The 16,983-nt window shown below is 42.2% G+C and overlaps 2 protein-coding genes across 4 annotated transcripts in view; both read right to left on the bottom strand.

The window, feature by feature from the left end:
• Window positions 1-3,279: 3,279 nt before the first annotated feature.
• On the bottom strand, window positions 3,280-9,129 carry ddx5 (DEAD (Asp-Glu-Ala-Asp) box helicase 5). Of its 2 annotated transcripts, none has more exons than XM_028598954.1 (13): window positions 8,962-9,129; window positions 7,919-8,093; window positions 7,693-7,789; window positions 7,472-7,605; window positions 7,303-7,368; window positions 6,978-7,119; window positions 6,658-6,818; window positions 6,380-6,552; window positions 6,147-6,257; window positions 5,961-6,022; window positions 5,818-5,877; window positions 4,268-4,489; window positions 3,280-4,036 (listed from the first exon to the last, which is right to left on the bottom strand). In XM_028598954.1, the coding sequence occupies exons 1-13, from the start codon at window positions 9,012-9,014 to the stop codon at window positions 3,627-3,629; spliced, it is 1,866 nt and encodes a 621-aa protein (XP_028454755.1). In that variant the 5' UTR covers window positions 9,015-9,129; the 3' UTR covers window positions 3,280-3,626. The 2 variants fall into 2 exon arrangements, with proteins under 2 accessions (XP_028454755.1, XP_028454756.1); XM_028598955.1 differs by having other exon boundaries at window positions 3,915-4,036; window positions 4,255-4,489.
• A 4,366-nt stretch (window positions 9,130-13,495) lies between these two features.
• The window catches only part of smurf2 (SMAD specific E3 ubiquitin protein ligase 2), a 72,982-nt gene continuing 69,494 nt past the window's right edge, over window positions 13,496-16,983 (bottom strand). For both annotated transcript variants that reach the window (XM_028599360.1, XM_028599362.1), the window contains exons 18-19: window positions 14,755-14,830; window positions 13,496-13,660 (exon numbers count right to left, since the gene is read on the bottom strand). In XM_028599360.1, coding sequence (XP_028455161.1) covers window positions 13,561-13,660; window positions 14,755-14,830 — 176 coding nt within the window. In that variant the 3' untranslated portion in view covers window positions 13,496-13,560. The remainder of the gene's footprint in view (window positions 13,661-14,754; window positions 14,831-16,983) is intronic.

Here is a 16,983-nt window from a genome sequence, read left to right as displayed (position 1 = left end):
GAGGGGGGAGGATGGACGGGGCCATGTATCGTGGAATTCTGGACCGACATCTCCTTCCCTCAGTGAGAGAGCTGAAGATGGGTCGAGGATGGGTGTTTCAGCACGACAATGACCCTAAGCACACCGCCAAAGCAACAAAAGAGTGGCTGAAGAAGAAGCACATCAAGGTTCTGGAGTGGCCTAGCCAGTCTCCAGACCTGAATCCGATTGAAAATCTTTGGAGGGAGCTTCAAATTCGAGTTGCCAGGCGACAACCTCGGAACCTGAATGATTTGGAGGCTGTCTGCAGGGAGGAGTGGGCCAACATCCCTGCCGAAATGTGCACAAACCTTGTCACCAACTATAAAAACCGTTTGACATCTGTGCTGGCCAATAATGGCTTTTCTACAAAATATTAACATGCTGTTTGTCCAGGGGGTCAAATACTTGTTTTTCCTCATCAGATGGTTATCAATTTTAATAAATTCATATGATGTGATTTTCTGGAATTTTCTTTGGGATTCTGTCTTTCACTGTTAGAATGTACATATGATTAAAATTGTAGATTTTTGCATTCTTTGTAAGTGGGCAAACCTGCAAAATCAGCAAGGGGTCAAATACTTATTTCCCCCACTGTACATACTAGGGCTGCCCCCTTTTAGTGGACTTACAGTTGTTTTGGTCCTAGTCGACTTCTTTGGTCGATCATTTTTTTATGCTGTTTCAACGCTGAATGACTTATTTCCAAGAAATGTATGAGCACATCGCTGGTAAACACAAGATTTAAAGTGGTAATTTTGCATGATTCTTTGCGGAGAAACTCAGTTTTAGAGATCCTGTTGATTAAAACAACTAATAGATTAGAGGATTAAATCATATGTGTTAGTCTAGAGTAGACTAAAAATATCTTTAGGACCAGAGATGGGAAGTAATGAAGTACAAATACTTTGTTAATGTACTCAAGAAGATTTTTCAGATTTTTTGACTTTGCTATTTATTTTTGTGCCGACTTTTGACTTTTACTCCTTACATTTTTCACACGAATATCGCTACTTTGCACTCCTTACATTTTACAAAATTGGCTCGTTACTTTAGTTTCAAATCATTTCAGTGGAGTTACCGTTATTATTTTTCATGTCATCAATACCGAATTCAATCTAACTGGATGTGAATATACGTTGGACTTGACGCACCGCTACAAGACGACTCGACAGATTTGGCGGCATTGATTCGTGGCAAATCACTGCGGCATTATGGCGGTAACGTTAGCACATGGTAGTATCGATGGCGACATGATTGAAAATGAAGAAAACGGAGATCCCAGAGATTCGCCAGACAAGCAGCAAGACATTCACAGTCATCCTCGGCGTTATCTGACATTTGTGTGGTCCAGGTAGCTCTGCATAAAAAATGGTTGTCATTCGCAAGGCTACTTTTACTTTTATACTTTAAGTAAATTTCCAAGCCTGTACTTTGTTACTTTTACTTGAGTAAAGAAGTTAAATCAGTACTTCTACTCTTACCAGAGTATTTTTTAACACAAGTATCTGTACTTCTACTTGAGTACGGGAAGTGAGTACTATCTCTGTTTAGAACAACCCTTGTACATACATACTGTATATACCGGTACTAAGTACTTGCACATACATTTATATATCCTTATAGTCATTATCACGTTTTGGACGTATGTATGTATAACTGCATGAGAATGCATGTAAAGACAAGTGCTTTTGTAACAGTATATAAACTATGTATGTGCAAGTCATCAATTTTGGCCTAGGCGGCTTCTTATACAAGTTTAACATGTTTTGTATGCAAATGGTGCTGTCAACAGCAGGGTGTGGATGGCTGCCACATACCTGGATGAAAGACAGAAAAAAAGCAATTGACTCAGAAAACAAGACGCTGAATAGTATTTACACAGCGAACGTTCCACACATTCTTCCAGGCCACAGTGTAGAAAAAGCTATTTAAACCAGCCGCGCCCACAGGGACTGTTCACCGAGAGATCTAATCAGTGTAATGACAAGGTGCTGACCTGTGACCAGCTTTCAGTCTTTGATTATACTGTATACACGTTTCAGGTGGATCAGCAGATCTACTGTGAAACATGAGCTCAGATCATCTCAAGTAGTGCCCTTTATATAGATTTATATCTATATAAATGGTGCTAATCTCAAGCTTCTCAACCCAATATCCAAATTGATTGAAATGAACAAACGCACTTTGTATCAAATAGGCTACATGACGATCATTGGCCCAGAGGTGTCAGTAAAACTATTTAAATGTTCCACAACTTTAAAACTATAACCTGTATCACTGGTTTCACCCAGTGGTAACCAGCTTTTATATATAATATATAAAACATGTACGTGTAATATAGTTTGCTCATATCAGAGTGGCTCCTTGAAACACTTTCAGGAGACTCCAGGGGTCTGTGAGGTTTTTAGATTTATTGTATCTATCCATCTCTCTCTCTTTCTCTATATATATATATATATATATATATATATATATATATACACACTCACCTAAAGGATTATTAGGAACACCATACTCACACCGTGTTTGACCCTATCCTAAATTTAACAGGTGTTCCTAATAATCCTTTAGGTGAGTGTGTATATATATATACATACACACATATACAAATGCTTCATAGTTAAACATTTAAACGTATAGTTCAGATTTCTAAATGTGCTTAATACGTCTAATCTTTCAAATATATTTTGTATTCTTTCCGATCAATCTATGTAGGGCTGAAAAAATAGGTCTATATACAAATTATTCCAAGGGACATTGATGTACCAGCTATATTCTTTATCTTGCGAGTTCTTGGTTGAAAACAGGCTTTAAAACTACACCATATGAGTTACTGGAATGGGATTTTAATTTAAGAGAAATGGACATCAAAAGGATTATTAGCGTCAAAGAACATTACAAGACATCTTTGCCATCATGTGGTAGGCACAAGACTGACAGGGCAAACTAGTTACCAATCCCTCTCTGCTGTTTGTACACAATGTAGGAAGGAAGAGGTGATGTAACATTTTATTTTTGCTGCATGGTTTCCCCAACACTAAACCCTGCTGTTTGTTACTGCAAATTTCAATATAATACCTATGATATACTTTACATCTCAAGTGCCTGCTAATACAAGTTACTAGACTGAGCAAGATTCCTAAATATTTGTGAAACATGACACCTGCTGGACAGAAAAAGGTAGTACCAGTGTGTCCTTTTACTCCTGGAAAAAACCGCAGCATAGAAATGTAAAGTTAGAAAGAACAAAGCAGCAAGTTTATTTTTAGGTTTTATTTTGAAAGATCATGCAGTGCACTTCCAAGTTCGGAGCTTAACATCACTTTCAATGATACACATGGAAAACCAGTACATTTGTAATTACCTAGTACAAAACATAACTAAACATTACTGAGGAATGTAACAAATTAAATAGTATAATAGGAAAACAAGTGTGCAACACAACTACTGCTGCTGCACTGCAGATCTTAAAAGGCTTGATAGAGGTTAAAGTTGTTTTGTAACCCTGTTGTGTAAATACAAAAAAAAAAAAAAATCTGGATTAAGTGTAGAATTTAAAAAACGAGACAAAAGCAATAATTTACTTTTTCAAGTGTACGGTGTGTTTACTGAGAGAACTGAGGAGGCATGGGGTATGGCACCAGCGGTGGAGGATGGTGCTGCGGAGCCTGTGCCTGGGGGAAAGGGAATGGGGGGTGACCGGCGCCACTCGGCGCGCCACCCTTAGCGAGAGCAAACTGTTGGGCCTGGAAGTTCTGGCCTCCGAAGGCTCCAGGTTGGTTGTTAAAGTTGGACTGTCCGTTACCATTGTAGCTGGCTCCACTCAAGCCATTGCCACTGCTGTTATTGCCCCCATAGCCTCCATTCTGTGAATTTGTGCCATACGTTTTACTTGGTCCGTTGTCAAACCCTCTACCATTATCCCGGTCCCTAAAACTGCCAAAATCACGCCTTCCAGAATACCTATCCCGACGGTCATCCCTGTAGTCACCACCTCTGCCTCCCCTTGAACGCCCTGGAAAGGAAAACAGACTTGAGGACAAAGACACTTTTTTTTTTTTTTTTTTTTTTAAACAAAAGTTTAAGCAAAAATTGTGTTGAGAGAAAGTTTAACTGTAAAATTGTCTGAGATACAGAAGTCAATGATAAACTCATCCCATTCTCAGAACAAACAAAAAAAGGAGGAGCAGAAAAAGAGTGGCTGCAGTTCACTGCGCAGTTTCTGTATCTCACCAATTGGATTTACCTCCTCTGTCTTCCGCCATTTGGAGGAGCTTGGGGTTGATCGCCTGGTTGGCCTCGCGGAGCACAGCGATGAGGTCACTGGCCTGCCTCATGTTGTTGGGAGTGAAGAAGGTGTAAGCTGTGCCTGTCTTTTGGCTACGAGCTGTTCTGCCAATGCGGTGGATATAGTCCTCAGAGTTGTTGGGGTAGTCAAAGTTGATGACAAATTTCACATCTTCCACATCTGTAAGATTGTGTTGCAGTGTGGCATAAAGGAAAAGGAAGGCAGCACACAAAGAGGTGCACCAGCGCCACCACAACAACCAGATCAAAAACAAAAAGTTAGTGCGGTCATGAGGTAGGAATGGCTGGAAAATCCACAAAGCTGCAAAAGACTTAACTAAAGATAAGTATTTACTCCTTGGGGAGACTACGGTGGGAAAAGAGAAACGATGCACACTCCATTGGATTCCAATCCCAGAGATAAAACACCCCCACCCCTTCCCTTAAACCACCCTCAGAAAGAATGGATCAGAAGTCTTACCATCTTTTGGAGTATGCATTCACTAGTCCATTCCCATTGCAGCACACGCCCCACATATTGTCAAGTGACCCACAGGTGTCGCTATACAGTAGGGCTGCTATGCACACTACTGCCTCCTAGTGTGCTTGAACTAGCACTTAACCAAGGTCCCTTTGTCACACCCTCACCAGATGCTTGCTATAAAGCTCACACTGCAGTGTCTCTTGCCAAAACTGTAGATCTGAACCAATTTGCAGGATGCCTACAACAGTGCATCCCCACTCTCGACATGGCAAGATTTTTCCAGACCCAGTGTTCACTTGATCATAATGTCTCTCGTTGGCAGGTCTCGACATGACTTTGAAACGCAGGCGAGGGAGGAGTGTGGGCTTGGATTTTGTCCAAGTGTGTCCAGCTAGCATGTCCCACTGTCACCAAAAGCGCCAGTAGCCATGTCATTACAGAGGTGAAGGTATGACCGATCAGACAGACTGCTCTTCCGACAGAAGTTTAGGAACTGCAGAGTTAACGTTAACGCCACCCATGCTTTACAACGAGTCTACGCAACAGAAAGCACCTTCCAAATGACTCAAACAGCTTGCAATGCAGTGCCCAAACATACACGCAAGACAATAGGAGACAGTGTAGCTGGGCTTTGAGCTGGGACAGTTACAGAGCCTGGGTGTGTGAAGCAGTCCAAACCATTGCCAGAGAACAGACGAGCATATGGGGGAGGAACTGTGGCCAGCCCTCAACTCACCCCCCCATTTTTAGGCAGGCCAGCGCACTATGCTGCACTTTGTTGGGCCTGGTCACCTCTGTATATCTGCACGACTGGGAGACCCGTGCCTCGCCAGTCAGGACACCTCCAAGAATCCTCCTTCCCCCTCTGGAGACCTGGGCTTGTCATGCCAAGGCCCTGCCATATAGACTGCTCCTTCAGGTCAGGGGAGAAACTCAGAAAGAAGCAGAAGAGTTAAAGAAAGCAAATACACTTTCTTTTTGAAATACATAAAGAGTACAATACAGTTCAGGGAGGAGATACTGACCTAGACCTCTGGAAGCAACATCGGTTGCAATGAGAATTGGAGCCTTTCCATATTTGAACTCTGAAAATAAATAAAAATACATGATTAAATATTTCCTGAAAGTTTTACAATGATTAACTAGCAATTTGGTGATGCAAGCTTACCATTGAGAACCCAGTCTCTTTCCTGCTGGCTTTTATCTCCATGGATTCCCATACCTGGCCACCTAACAGGATTGAAGGTTTTAAATGTTAACCAATGTTTGAATGTTCATAAGTATTTGAGAACAGTAAGGTCAGTACAACAGAAGCAGCCTAACGGTAAATCAATATTTTCATTACAACACTTACCCATCCCTTCTCATCCTCCTGGTGAGATCATCACAGCGCCTCTTTGTCTCTACAAAGATGATTGTCTTATTCTCCTTCTCACTCATGATTTCTTCAAGCAGACGGATAAGTCTAAAAAGAGAAGAAAAAAAGGCACTAAAATTGTTAATTCTGTAACAAATTTATTACATTACCTAAAACAGTTATGAACATTTGCTTCAACAACACTGATTCTGCCATGGCACATTTCTCACTTGTTCTCCTTCTCTGCATCGTTGCAGACATCCACGATTTGCAGGATGTTGTGGTTGGCACTGAGCTGGAGGGCACCAATATTGATCTGGACGTACTCCTTCAGGAAGTCCTCAGCCAGCTGGCGAACCTCTTTGGGCCAAGTGGCACTCCACATCAGAGTCTGACGGTCAGGCTGCAAAAACAGGAACAGTTAGCAACACATTCCCTTAAGGTAATGCACAAGTAACGAGGTGGTCAACTTCTGTATGCATTTATAGCCATCCAATTAAAAACCTACCCTGATTTGGTCAACAATTTTTCGGATCTGTGGCTCAAAGCCCATGTCCAGCATTCTGTCAGCCTCATCCAGGACAAGATAAGTGCACCGACGGAGGTTTGTCTTTCCAGCCTCAAGGAAGTCAATGAGCCTTCCTGGAGTGGCAATGCAGATCTCGACACCTTTAAAATGGAATTAAATTATTAGTCATTGCGAGAAATAAACACTCAAACAAAAACTGAGGGTTCGGATGAAAAGTTTGCCTTGGATGGTGCAAATTCAAGAACAAATATGTACAATATTACGGTTTAAATGAGAGAAGAAAAAAAAGGCTATAATACCTCTTTCCAGGTCACGGATCTGGGGTCCCTTGGGGGCTCCTCCGTATATACAGGTGGTCTTCAGGCGAGACGCTCTGCCATATTCTGCAGCCACCTGTTGCACCTGCTGTGCCAGCTCACGTGTCGGGGCTAGCACCAAGCACTGTCAAAAGGGAAAATACGGCTTGTCACATCATTCATTGTTAGAACAAGAAACATGTTGAGAAAAAATTTTCTGGCCACATTTAAACATCACACCACTCACTGCAGATCATATGCTCACGTCTGATAAAAAAAAAAGTGCAAGTGTATTAAAGATACGATGTAAACTGATGTGACTACTTACTATAGGACCATCTCCACGCTCCAGGAAAGGCTGGTGGTTGATGTGCACAATTGCAGGCAACAAATACTGCAGAGAAAACATGCAACAGTCACTTCCATGAGGTAGACAAGAGTAACTCTGTATTAGTTAAAAATCATCACTAACGTTGGCGAGATAACATTCAACTTACGGAAAGCGTCTTGCCAGAGCCAGTCTGTGCAATGCCGACCATATCCTGGCCACTGAGAGCCAGAGGCCAGCCTTGAGCCTGGATGGGTGTTGGTTCAGTCCAGTTCTGTTTGTTGATCACATCCATCACATAAGCTGCAGAAAAGAGGACCACAATTAATTAAGATGTACCAAACTCCCTTTGTGATACATTTCACCAATTATTAAAAGAAAAGAACTTACATGGGAAGCTGGCCTCATGGAACTTGGCAATAGGATTTGGGCAGCTTCTCCCTTTAACTGTAATGGTTTTAGTTCTTCTGTACATTTCAACTTCTTGCTGCAAGATAAGAATGAAACCAGCTCATTGGTCATAACCGATTGCATAACTGCAACACGTGCAGAAAGGAGCACATGTGTAGCAGCGTTACATAAGATTTCAAAGACCATGTTGACTATCGTTACATACCGGAGACCTGCGGGTGACATCGGGATGCTCTTGGTAGAAGTTCTTCTCAAACTTTGGAAGCTCATCCAGGTTCCATTGTTTCTTCCGCAGCCTCTCACCTGGATTGCCGAACTTTCCTCCTCCACCTCCGCCGCCACCACGGTTACCACCAAAGCGAGGAGGACCGCCGCCATATCTGCAATTACATCAACAGTTACGTTCAGTCGCGATTTAAGAAGTATGACTAGGAAAGTCAAGTAATTAACAATGGTGACTATAGCGACTTTAAACTAACAAAAACTCCATATTAACTGCGTCATTCTGTGACATAATACAGCTGCCATATACTTTCCAACCAGCAGAGGAACAATGGAAAAAAACAGCCGACATTTTGTATCCGCATTCATGCTGCCACATGGCGAAAAGCCGACAAGCCGGCTGTAGCAAAAAACTGTCCCCGTTGGCGAGCGACCATCGTGAACTAAACGTATTGGGAGTGTTAGTACAAGTATAGATATGTTACATCCACAGGCAATATCGCTAATAATGAGTTTCCTGCGGCGGTTAAATGTAGCGTCGAGTGAAGGGCCTTTCAGACCAACGGCCTTTCAGACCAACGGCAGCAACGGTACCGCTGCGCTTCAACCCCATTGTTTCCAATGGCTTGCGCCGCTATTCGACGCCGCGGCAGCGCGCTGAACCCATGCGGCAAGCGGAGCGTAAACCGCGTTTGGTCTGAAAGGCCTAAGCTAACGTCAAGCTAACATTAGCCTGAAGCGAACGGAAAGCCGCTGTGCCGGCGGGGACACGAGGCTAAACTAGGCCTTGTGCCAAGACAACGGGCCCAGTTCCGACCGGGCCTAGTGTAGATAAATAAAGCCAGCCTACTGCCTGCTTTTCAAATTAATAACGTTGGGTTCTCGGTTAGAAATACGTAAATAATTACGATTTCCTATCCCACATTCTTAGAATTGAATCACAATTTATTCAACGGTTAATCAGTTCAAGGCTGTCGGCCATTTCTACGAATCACACAAACTCGTCTAAAATCTAGAGAAACTTACCCTCTGTCTCTATCTCTGTCTCTGCCGCGGTCTCTGTCGGAATATCCAGGCATTTTGTAAACAACTTGTATAAATAAAAAAGATAAATACCCTTCACTGTGATTACCACCGACTAAAAAACACGACCTGCAGTAGCGCTGAAATGCCGGTAATGTGGAATCGAGGCCCGGTATATATGGTAAGAGGAAGTCCCTCTTCCGATGTATTAATCCGCCCTTCGGTTTTTAACTTCAGCTTCTGCCGACTGGCAACATAGACCCAATGAAAAACACTAACACTGGGTTTTAAAATCACTATAACTCTTAATGGAAATAGTACATATATATCCCCTAACCTTCCACTGAATATATTTCATAAGGTAAGTTAGAGCAAGCAGAAGAACATAAGTGCGGTTTAAAAAAAATAAAAATCGCATACAAACATTTATGTAACGTTAGTCTGATTAAAAAAAATCGGACACTATGTTTTGTATTTTCTCTTACATTTATTTATGTTTCCCGGTGTGTCCCTTTTGATACATTGTGTTAAATAATTCAAACAGATGTTGGCGGATTGATATGTACGAGTAAGAAACTGGTAATCCGGCTATGACAATGCTTCCGATGTACGGTAAGTGACGTCATCAGGACCAACCCAAACATGAAAGAGACGAGTTTTTTTTCCCCCTCTCTCTGTCTCTCTTTTGCATTTTTTCATTTAGACCCGTGTAATGAATTTTCACTCAGCTTCTTTTGGAATAACTAGACAAGGAAATGTTAAAGATTAATTACAAATATGGGTACAAAACTGCTACATTGTTGTTCAAAGTGTGGGTGAGGTCATGTAGGCTTCCTCTAAACTTAAAGGTGGACCAAAAAAACTAAACTTTCAGTGGGTTTACTCAATATAGGCTACTGAATTATTGTCTTAGATGATTGCGGTGCTACACCATAAAAACATAAAAGAAAATGTGTATTAATTAATTGAGGAAGTGGCCTAAATAATGTAATGTAATGTAACACTGGAGCCTATGTTTTGTTATTTTCTTAGCTTTGACCCACTTATTATTCCTTATACTGATTATACAGGATGCCCTCAAAATATGACCCCTTGTTAACTGGATGAAGTCTAGCCTTTTGTCCTCTTTCCACTTAATGTAGACCGTTTTCAAGACCTCTCTGTACTGATGCACTTGCATATTTACGAAACAATTAAAATTGTACTTGACACCTATTTCCCAACAGCCTAATCCATTCCCCCTTTCCCTGCCCCGTCCCCCCCGCCTTCCTCTGAGCCGTCTGCCAGACGATTTTATCCAGAGTGATTATCAGCGAGTACACAGCGGGACGTCAGGGACATTAGACATTCAGATGTAAAGCATCTTTTGCATCCCTCACATTTGACATTTATTCTCAGCCAATATCTGATACTAACAAGCCCCTGATGAACTGATCTAATGTAATTAATTGCTATGCCAAAATGACCCAATAAAGCACTCCTCGGTTGTAAATAACATAATAATTCAGGTGAAAAAGCTTTTTATGACATTTGTAACAACCATTCAAAAACAGGAAGGACAGGACATATATGTGTACAAGGCCTTACATTGTTAGACAAAGGCAAGTTTAATTAGAACTAATTACACACAAAAATAAAAAACTCTTACAAAATGATAGTGTTAACGTACATCAAATTGCATCAGTCAGCTATGAGAGATATAGTCCTGCTAGTGGATCATGCTATTATTAAAAAAAAAAAAGACAAAAAAGCGGCATGTCAACTTTGACTCGTTTTAATAAAAAGTTCTTCAACGAGAGGCAGCTACAGGGCGATGCTGAGCGGTGTAGTGTAGGAGCAGACAGTAGGGCCATCAGCTTGTGCACTGGACTTAAAAGGCGAATGAATATCTGATCGAGAAGTCCCCATTAAATACACAAGGCGACCTCATTCTGTTTGTGTGCAATTCCTCTTTTCATTTCTCTACTTAAGTTAAAAGATAAATTACAGGTTGTTTGATCCACATATATGAACAATATCTTTTTACTGTACAAAGCACCATCTGAGGACACTTCACCTTGCATACACTTGTCCACGTAAAAGAATGACAATTCAGTTCAGTTCATTTTAGTTTTTTTGTAGTGTATGCAAATGTTAAGAACAGTCCACGGTCATAGAGATTACTAGACAGGCAGCATCTTTTGAAAACATTCGAGGATTTCATTTTTAAATCGTAGAAAACAACCCCCCACCCTTTCTCTAAATAAAAACATCACTGATAGGACTGTGTGTCAGGCTAAAACAGGATTCATCTCATTCAGTTCCCTTTCAGTCAAAAGCACATAAGGACACATGCAACGATTGTTGTATGTCAACGGTCTGCTGTGGGCAAAACGATTCAGACTTCTTTTTTTTTTTTAATCCCTTAAATATTCAGGAAATCAAGACAAACGGTCAGAATTAGTTTCTCTTCGGTCATAAAAATCAAAAGGAAGTTACAAACTACATATGACATCTCCTGAGAATGTGGCTAGCTAGAGCTCTTGATTACTTGGAAAGATTTTGTGGCCACAAACGGGTATGAGCACGAGTAGTGTAGCGTGCACCTCAAGCAGTAGTATATCAATGAGTAAAGGCCGTTTAATGCTTCTGCGTCAACTCCACGCCGTAGCTACGTGGTTTCCGGAGGGTCAATCGCAAAACTCTGCCATTTCCGACGAAAGAGAGAGAGCCAGTTTATGTTATGTTAGCTAGCAAACGTTAGCACAACTGCCCACAAAGTACCGCTCGCTGGCGAAGTGCTAATTTCCAAACGTTACTGACACGTAGACACTTTACAAACGGATAACCCCGTCAACCCAAAAGAAGAGGTGTTTGCGTCGACGCAGAAGCATAAAACAGCCTTAAGGTTGCCAATACAAAGACAAACGTTAATGCTATTTAGCACCACATGGCTAGCAGGTAGTAGAGGTTTTCCCCTCTCCCCCAACAATAACAATGTAGAGGCAGCTCAAATTACAAAATGATGACTCTTCTGAACAGAATACCATTTGGAATTAATGGTAGGTGTCATGCCAGTGCCATGCCCAGCTAGAAATGACGGAAGTGTTAAAAAAAACAAAACAAAGGGGTAACAGTAGAGAAACATCACCCCACCATGTGTAGCGCCAGAATGAAATCAGTAGATTTTAAAGGGTCTGCTCTAGACTAGGCACGGGCCGGTATGAGATTCTGACGGTACGATGACCTTCAGCAAAAATATCACCGTTTCACGGTATTGCAATTACAGCTTTAAAATGCATTATTTTCAAATGTAACTTTTTTTTTTTTCCCCTCCATTGAACACAATGTATTTTATTTTTAAAAAACACACTGCAAACCGACAGGGAGATGGATTTCAAAACTGCACTTTCTGTGAAAAGTGGTAGTGGTTTTGAAACCAGGACTTTTTCAAACCGCGGTATACCTTGAAACCGGTAACCGGCCCGTGTCTACTCAAGGTTATTGAAAAATGGTTATGGCACTCCGAGGACATTGTGTGTTTTGGATTTGTGTTGCTCTGTAAGACGTACCTCTCCTTGTACAGTGTAAGAGAGGTTATGTCAAGAAATAGACCGCAGCATTCTTAAGTGAAATTCCCTCAGAAATGATCTTCTATAATTCAAACACTTAACATTTAGAGATCTTTTATTTCTCTGAAACGATGGATAGGGGTTTCTGAAAGAGATCAGCAATAAATTATATATATTATATAGAATTTTATTGTTTCTTTTTCAAATTTCCCCCGTTTTATAAAAATAACACATTTCAAGCTTTTCATTCATATTCGTCTTCAAAGAAAACGAGCTGTCAAACGTGTGAAATATGTTTTGGGGATGCAGCGCTACTTGTTGGCCGGCGACTCCGGAGCAGAAGTCCCCGCTGCTGGTCTTTGGAGAGGGCTGTAAACAGTCGGGTGTCTCTGCCTAATCCAGTCTCTAGTCTTGCCCTCTCATCCGCACACATCCATGTTTTCCAGCCTCGGTAGTACTGACAGCCCCGATGCGATCGCTCTGAGGCACCAAACATGCACACTCTGCATACAAATTTAGTGTTTCCAAGTGGATGTGGGAACCATTAATAACCCTGTGCTCTAGCAAACAAACCGGTCTTGTGGACCTCAGAGTGGGCTGACCTTGTGTTCTGCTTGGTAAGATGGAGCATTGCTACGTTGAATACAGTCTTTTTTTCCTTTTCTTTTTTTTTTAATGCTAAAATGAACTTAGAAAAAAAGGGAAGAGCCAGCAACTTTTTGCAGGTTCCACGAGTTAGTAAATAGTCTGAGTTATTAGCAGCTGAAGAGATCCTTTTCAATGATAAAAAAAAGACACAAAAGGAAGGCTGGAGGGTCTTAAAAAAATACCCAGAGTCAGATGACATTTTCTTGATCTTCTTTGTCCAGCCTCCATTAGCTTGGCCACACGTCCCCGGGAAGTATAGGCGGCCCTGGGCGAAGCAACCGTGGATGACCCCCGTGTTGAGTGGATTGATGTGTGTGTGTGTGTGTGTGTGTGGGGGGGGGGGCTCATTATGGCCAAAGAGTGTTGCTTCTGGTTGTTGCGGAGCTCTGCCTGAATCAGTGAGTCACTCCACAGCAAAGCCGCACGTCTCCTCGATGGCAGTGAGCAACTTGTCGTACAGTTTGTCATAGTGCTCGTAGGGAGGAATGTCAATCCGGTTGAAACTGGGGGAAAAAAAGGAGAGAACAGATTTTAATATAAATCACTACACTGCACAACTCCAGACCAAAGTAAACATAACAGGGTTTGCCTCCTTAGTCAGTCCTTCCAGAAAGTTTTTTTTTTGTGATTGTTGCGGGGCAAAAATCCTTGATTATGCGGCACGTTTTCTTAAAATATGCGAAGGAATATGCAGGATATTTATGCAATTTTATGCGATGAATTTGCAGGAACTTGCAAAAACGGAGGTTTGATGAAAAAGAGAAAAAAAGTGATCCCACCCCTCAACTTTTCGATGATGTTCACGTCGCGTAATTACGTCACTTCATAACGTTCCCATGGCAACAGGGGGAAATGGCTGCTCTTGTGTGAAGTAAACGCAACATTTTTCAACTTTCTGCTAAGATATATGTGACATTTTTACCACAAAAATGCAGAGATTATGAAATCATGCAAGTCACGCATATTTTGCACAGAAATCAGCAATTTATGCGGCGAAAGTGCGGCGTATTTGAAAAATATGCGGCTCCCCCCACCGCATAAATATGTGGACTTTGGCTGATTATGCATTGAATTATGCGATCGCATAATCGCGTTTTTCTGGAGGGACTGAGTAATGACAGTGGATAGACAGGAAAGTGGGGAGAGGGGACGACACGCAGCAAAGGGCAGCAGGTCGGATTCGAACCCTGGGCCGCTGCAGGACTCCGCCTACATGGGGCGCACACTCTGTACCCGGGTACCAAATTCGATACTTTTTAGGCACCGACCGAATTGCCTCCTTAGTGTCGAGTATCGAAAAATGCCTCGTCACTCAATACCCAATTTCAACACCTAAGGAGCAAAGCTCGTCAGCGAGCCAATAAGCACGCAGCATGCTTCTACCAAGATCTAATAACGTCTGGGATTGGCTGTCTATCGTTACACATCGTACAGACACGCGGGAAAAGGCCAGACCTTCCTCCACAGCGTTGCGGAGGAGGGTCTGGCTAGTCCACAGAGCATTCTGGGATGGGAGAAAACATGCGGTCTCAAAGGCTGGCAGCCTGGCATGATGTCAGACAGTCTGAAAATGACACGAAGCTGACAGTTTCCTCACCAGGTGTGGGCTTTGGGCAGGTTGTTGGTGCTGGCATCAATCTGGTGGATGGTAAAGAGCCGCGGGCCAGCAGCACCTGTACACACACACACACACACACACACACACACACACACACAATACGTTTAGTAAGAACACACACCTGCTCTGCACTGTGAAGAACTGGATGTGTTCTCTCTTTGACATTTCCAGGTTCCAGACACAGGTCATTTTGGGATCTAAAAAGCCAACTAAAACAAATCAAGATGCTCAAACTAGAGTAGTAAAATTCAGAGGCCAAAATTTAAACATGAACATCCAGGTTAGTAAGGGTGAAAGACAAGTTCAAGAGAGTGACTATAAGCCTGAATTTGTAAAAAAAAAAAAAAAATGAATGTACACAACTTGAAATGAGTCTGAAAAAAAATAAGGAGGGGGATTTAAACAACATAAATTCACGAATTTGGTTTCAAAGTAAAATATTTCAGTGCTGTAACTTCAGTGGTATCTAAAATCAAGCATTACATATTCAGTGGTTAAATGAGATTTCCAGTTGCTTATAAAATGATGATTATCATGGCCTTTCTCTGCTTCCATACAATAAGAGACAGCGTGCAAAGACATAAGCTGTAACAGAAGGCATCTAGACTCGTCATTATTGAATCAGGTGAGTCATTTGTAAAAAAAAAAAAAAATCATCTTTTGCTTAAAGAAAACAACAAAAAAAGAAAATTATGGATGGACTTCCTTTGTTACAGGAAAAAACTTGTTAGATAGCAACAGTAATAACTGAGTTGACTTTGCCCCTTGACTGTAGCCATGTGTCCATCTTTTAGATTTTTTTTAGATCATTTTTTTGCCATTTTAGGCCTCTGTTTGATAGGACAGCCTAGACATGAAAGGGGAGAGCGAGGGGGAAGTGTATTTACAAATCCTACCATGGCCACGCCAAGACCCGCCCTTCAATACCATTCACACACTACTATTGGCAAGGTACACGTCCTATCCCCCTGACCAATCAGCTATCCATAGTAGGATTCGTAAATACGTGAGGGGGCACGACATGCAGCAAAAGGGTCGCAGGGTGGATTTTAACCCACGGCCGCTGCAGCGAGGACTGAGCCTCTGTACACTGGGCGCACGCTCTAGCTGGTGAGCTACCCAGGCACCCCAGCTTTTAGATGTTTTGATCAAGAAAGGAGTAGTCCAGGCATTATGCAACATGACCCCACCCAAACTGCAACAGAAACTCTTTCATTAACTGATCTAGTCTCATCAAAGTCTCCTCTATAACACATTAAAAGTCCTAAAAGTGGTGGAAAGTATTGAAAGAAAACTGTAATCGGTGATGCCCCAGTTTCCCATTGCAGCCCATGTTAAGCAGAGACCCTACAGGTGAATAGGGAAAATATTTTAACTAACAGATATCGCCATCAAACTTCCCCAGTTGATTTTTTACAGTAAGGCAATCTTTTTTTGTATTAGAAGATTTCTGAACTTTTTTTTGGATTATTTTGTGGGCATTTTTAGGCCTTTATTTGACAGGACAGCTGAATACATTAAAGGGGAGAGAGGGGGGAATGACATGCAGCAAAGGGCCGCAGGTCGGAGTCGAACCCTGGCCTGCTGCGCCGAGGACTAAACCTCCTCTATATATGGGCACGCGCTCTACCAACTGAGCTATTGGCGCGCCCAAGATTTCTGAACTTTTAGGTTTAATTTTGCAAATGAGACATTATCTAACTAAATATGTGCTCATAGGACTTTTTATATGTTATAGAGAAGACTTTTGGGAGTAATAAACATGTCGGATTTTCTGTTGCAATTTGTGGGAGATTTACCCCTTTTTTTCTCACAAGATGCCTCGTCCCAGACTGCCGTGTTATGTAAGGTGTGTAAGGGCGCTGTCTGCCTGTGGACCACGGTGTACTCCTCATGCCTCTGGGCAGCAGCGTCTGCCAGGACGGACCCATTGAACCGCTGCACTACACGTAGCCTCAGGGTTTATCTCGGGTCAGAGAAACCCAGAGAAGCTAAGAACCCCAAACACACAGGGGGAGCGAAAACAGTTTCGTAGGAGAAACTCAATTACGTATTTCCGGTTACGTCATTTCCGTCCTGACAGACAGATGAGATGAGCCCCAGATTGCCTGGAGCCCCACAGAGCAGGTCTGCAGCCAGACACTATTGGGTTGACAGAGCCTGTGAATGTAGAGCAATCTGTGTGCACGACAAAGGAACAGCAAGGGC

The sequence above is a fragment of the Perca flavescens genome, chromosome 15, assembly GCF_004354835.1.
Source record: "Perca flavescens isolate YP-PL-M2 chromosome 15, PFLA_1.0, whole genome shotgun sequence".
NCBI classification, from domain to species: Eukaryota; Metazoa; Chordata; class Actinopteri; order Perciformes; family Percidae; genus Perca; species Perca flavescens.
Note: the sequence above shows the minus strand (reverse complement) of the source record. Positions and strands in the feature narration are given on the sequence as shown.

What these genes read in the sequence shown, in the direction of transcription:
- ddx5 (XM_028598954.1), bottom strand. Translation starts at nt 9,014, where the DNA reads ATGCCTGGATATTCCGACAGAGACCGCGGCAGAGACAGAGATAGAGAC. An exon ending in GACAGAGATAGAGACAGAGG is followed by an intron (nt 8,094 to 8,961) that starts GTAAGTTTCTCT and finishes ATGTAATTGCAG; the next exon opens with ATATGGCGGCGGTCCTCCTC. An exon ending in AAATTGTTGACCAAATCAGG is followed by an intron (nt 6,553 to 6,657) that starts GTAGGTTTTTAA and finishes CTGTTTTTGCAG; the next exon opens with CCTGACCGTCAGACTCTGAT.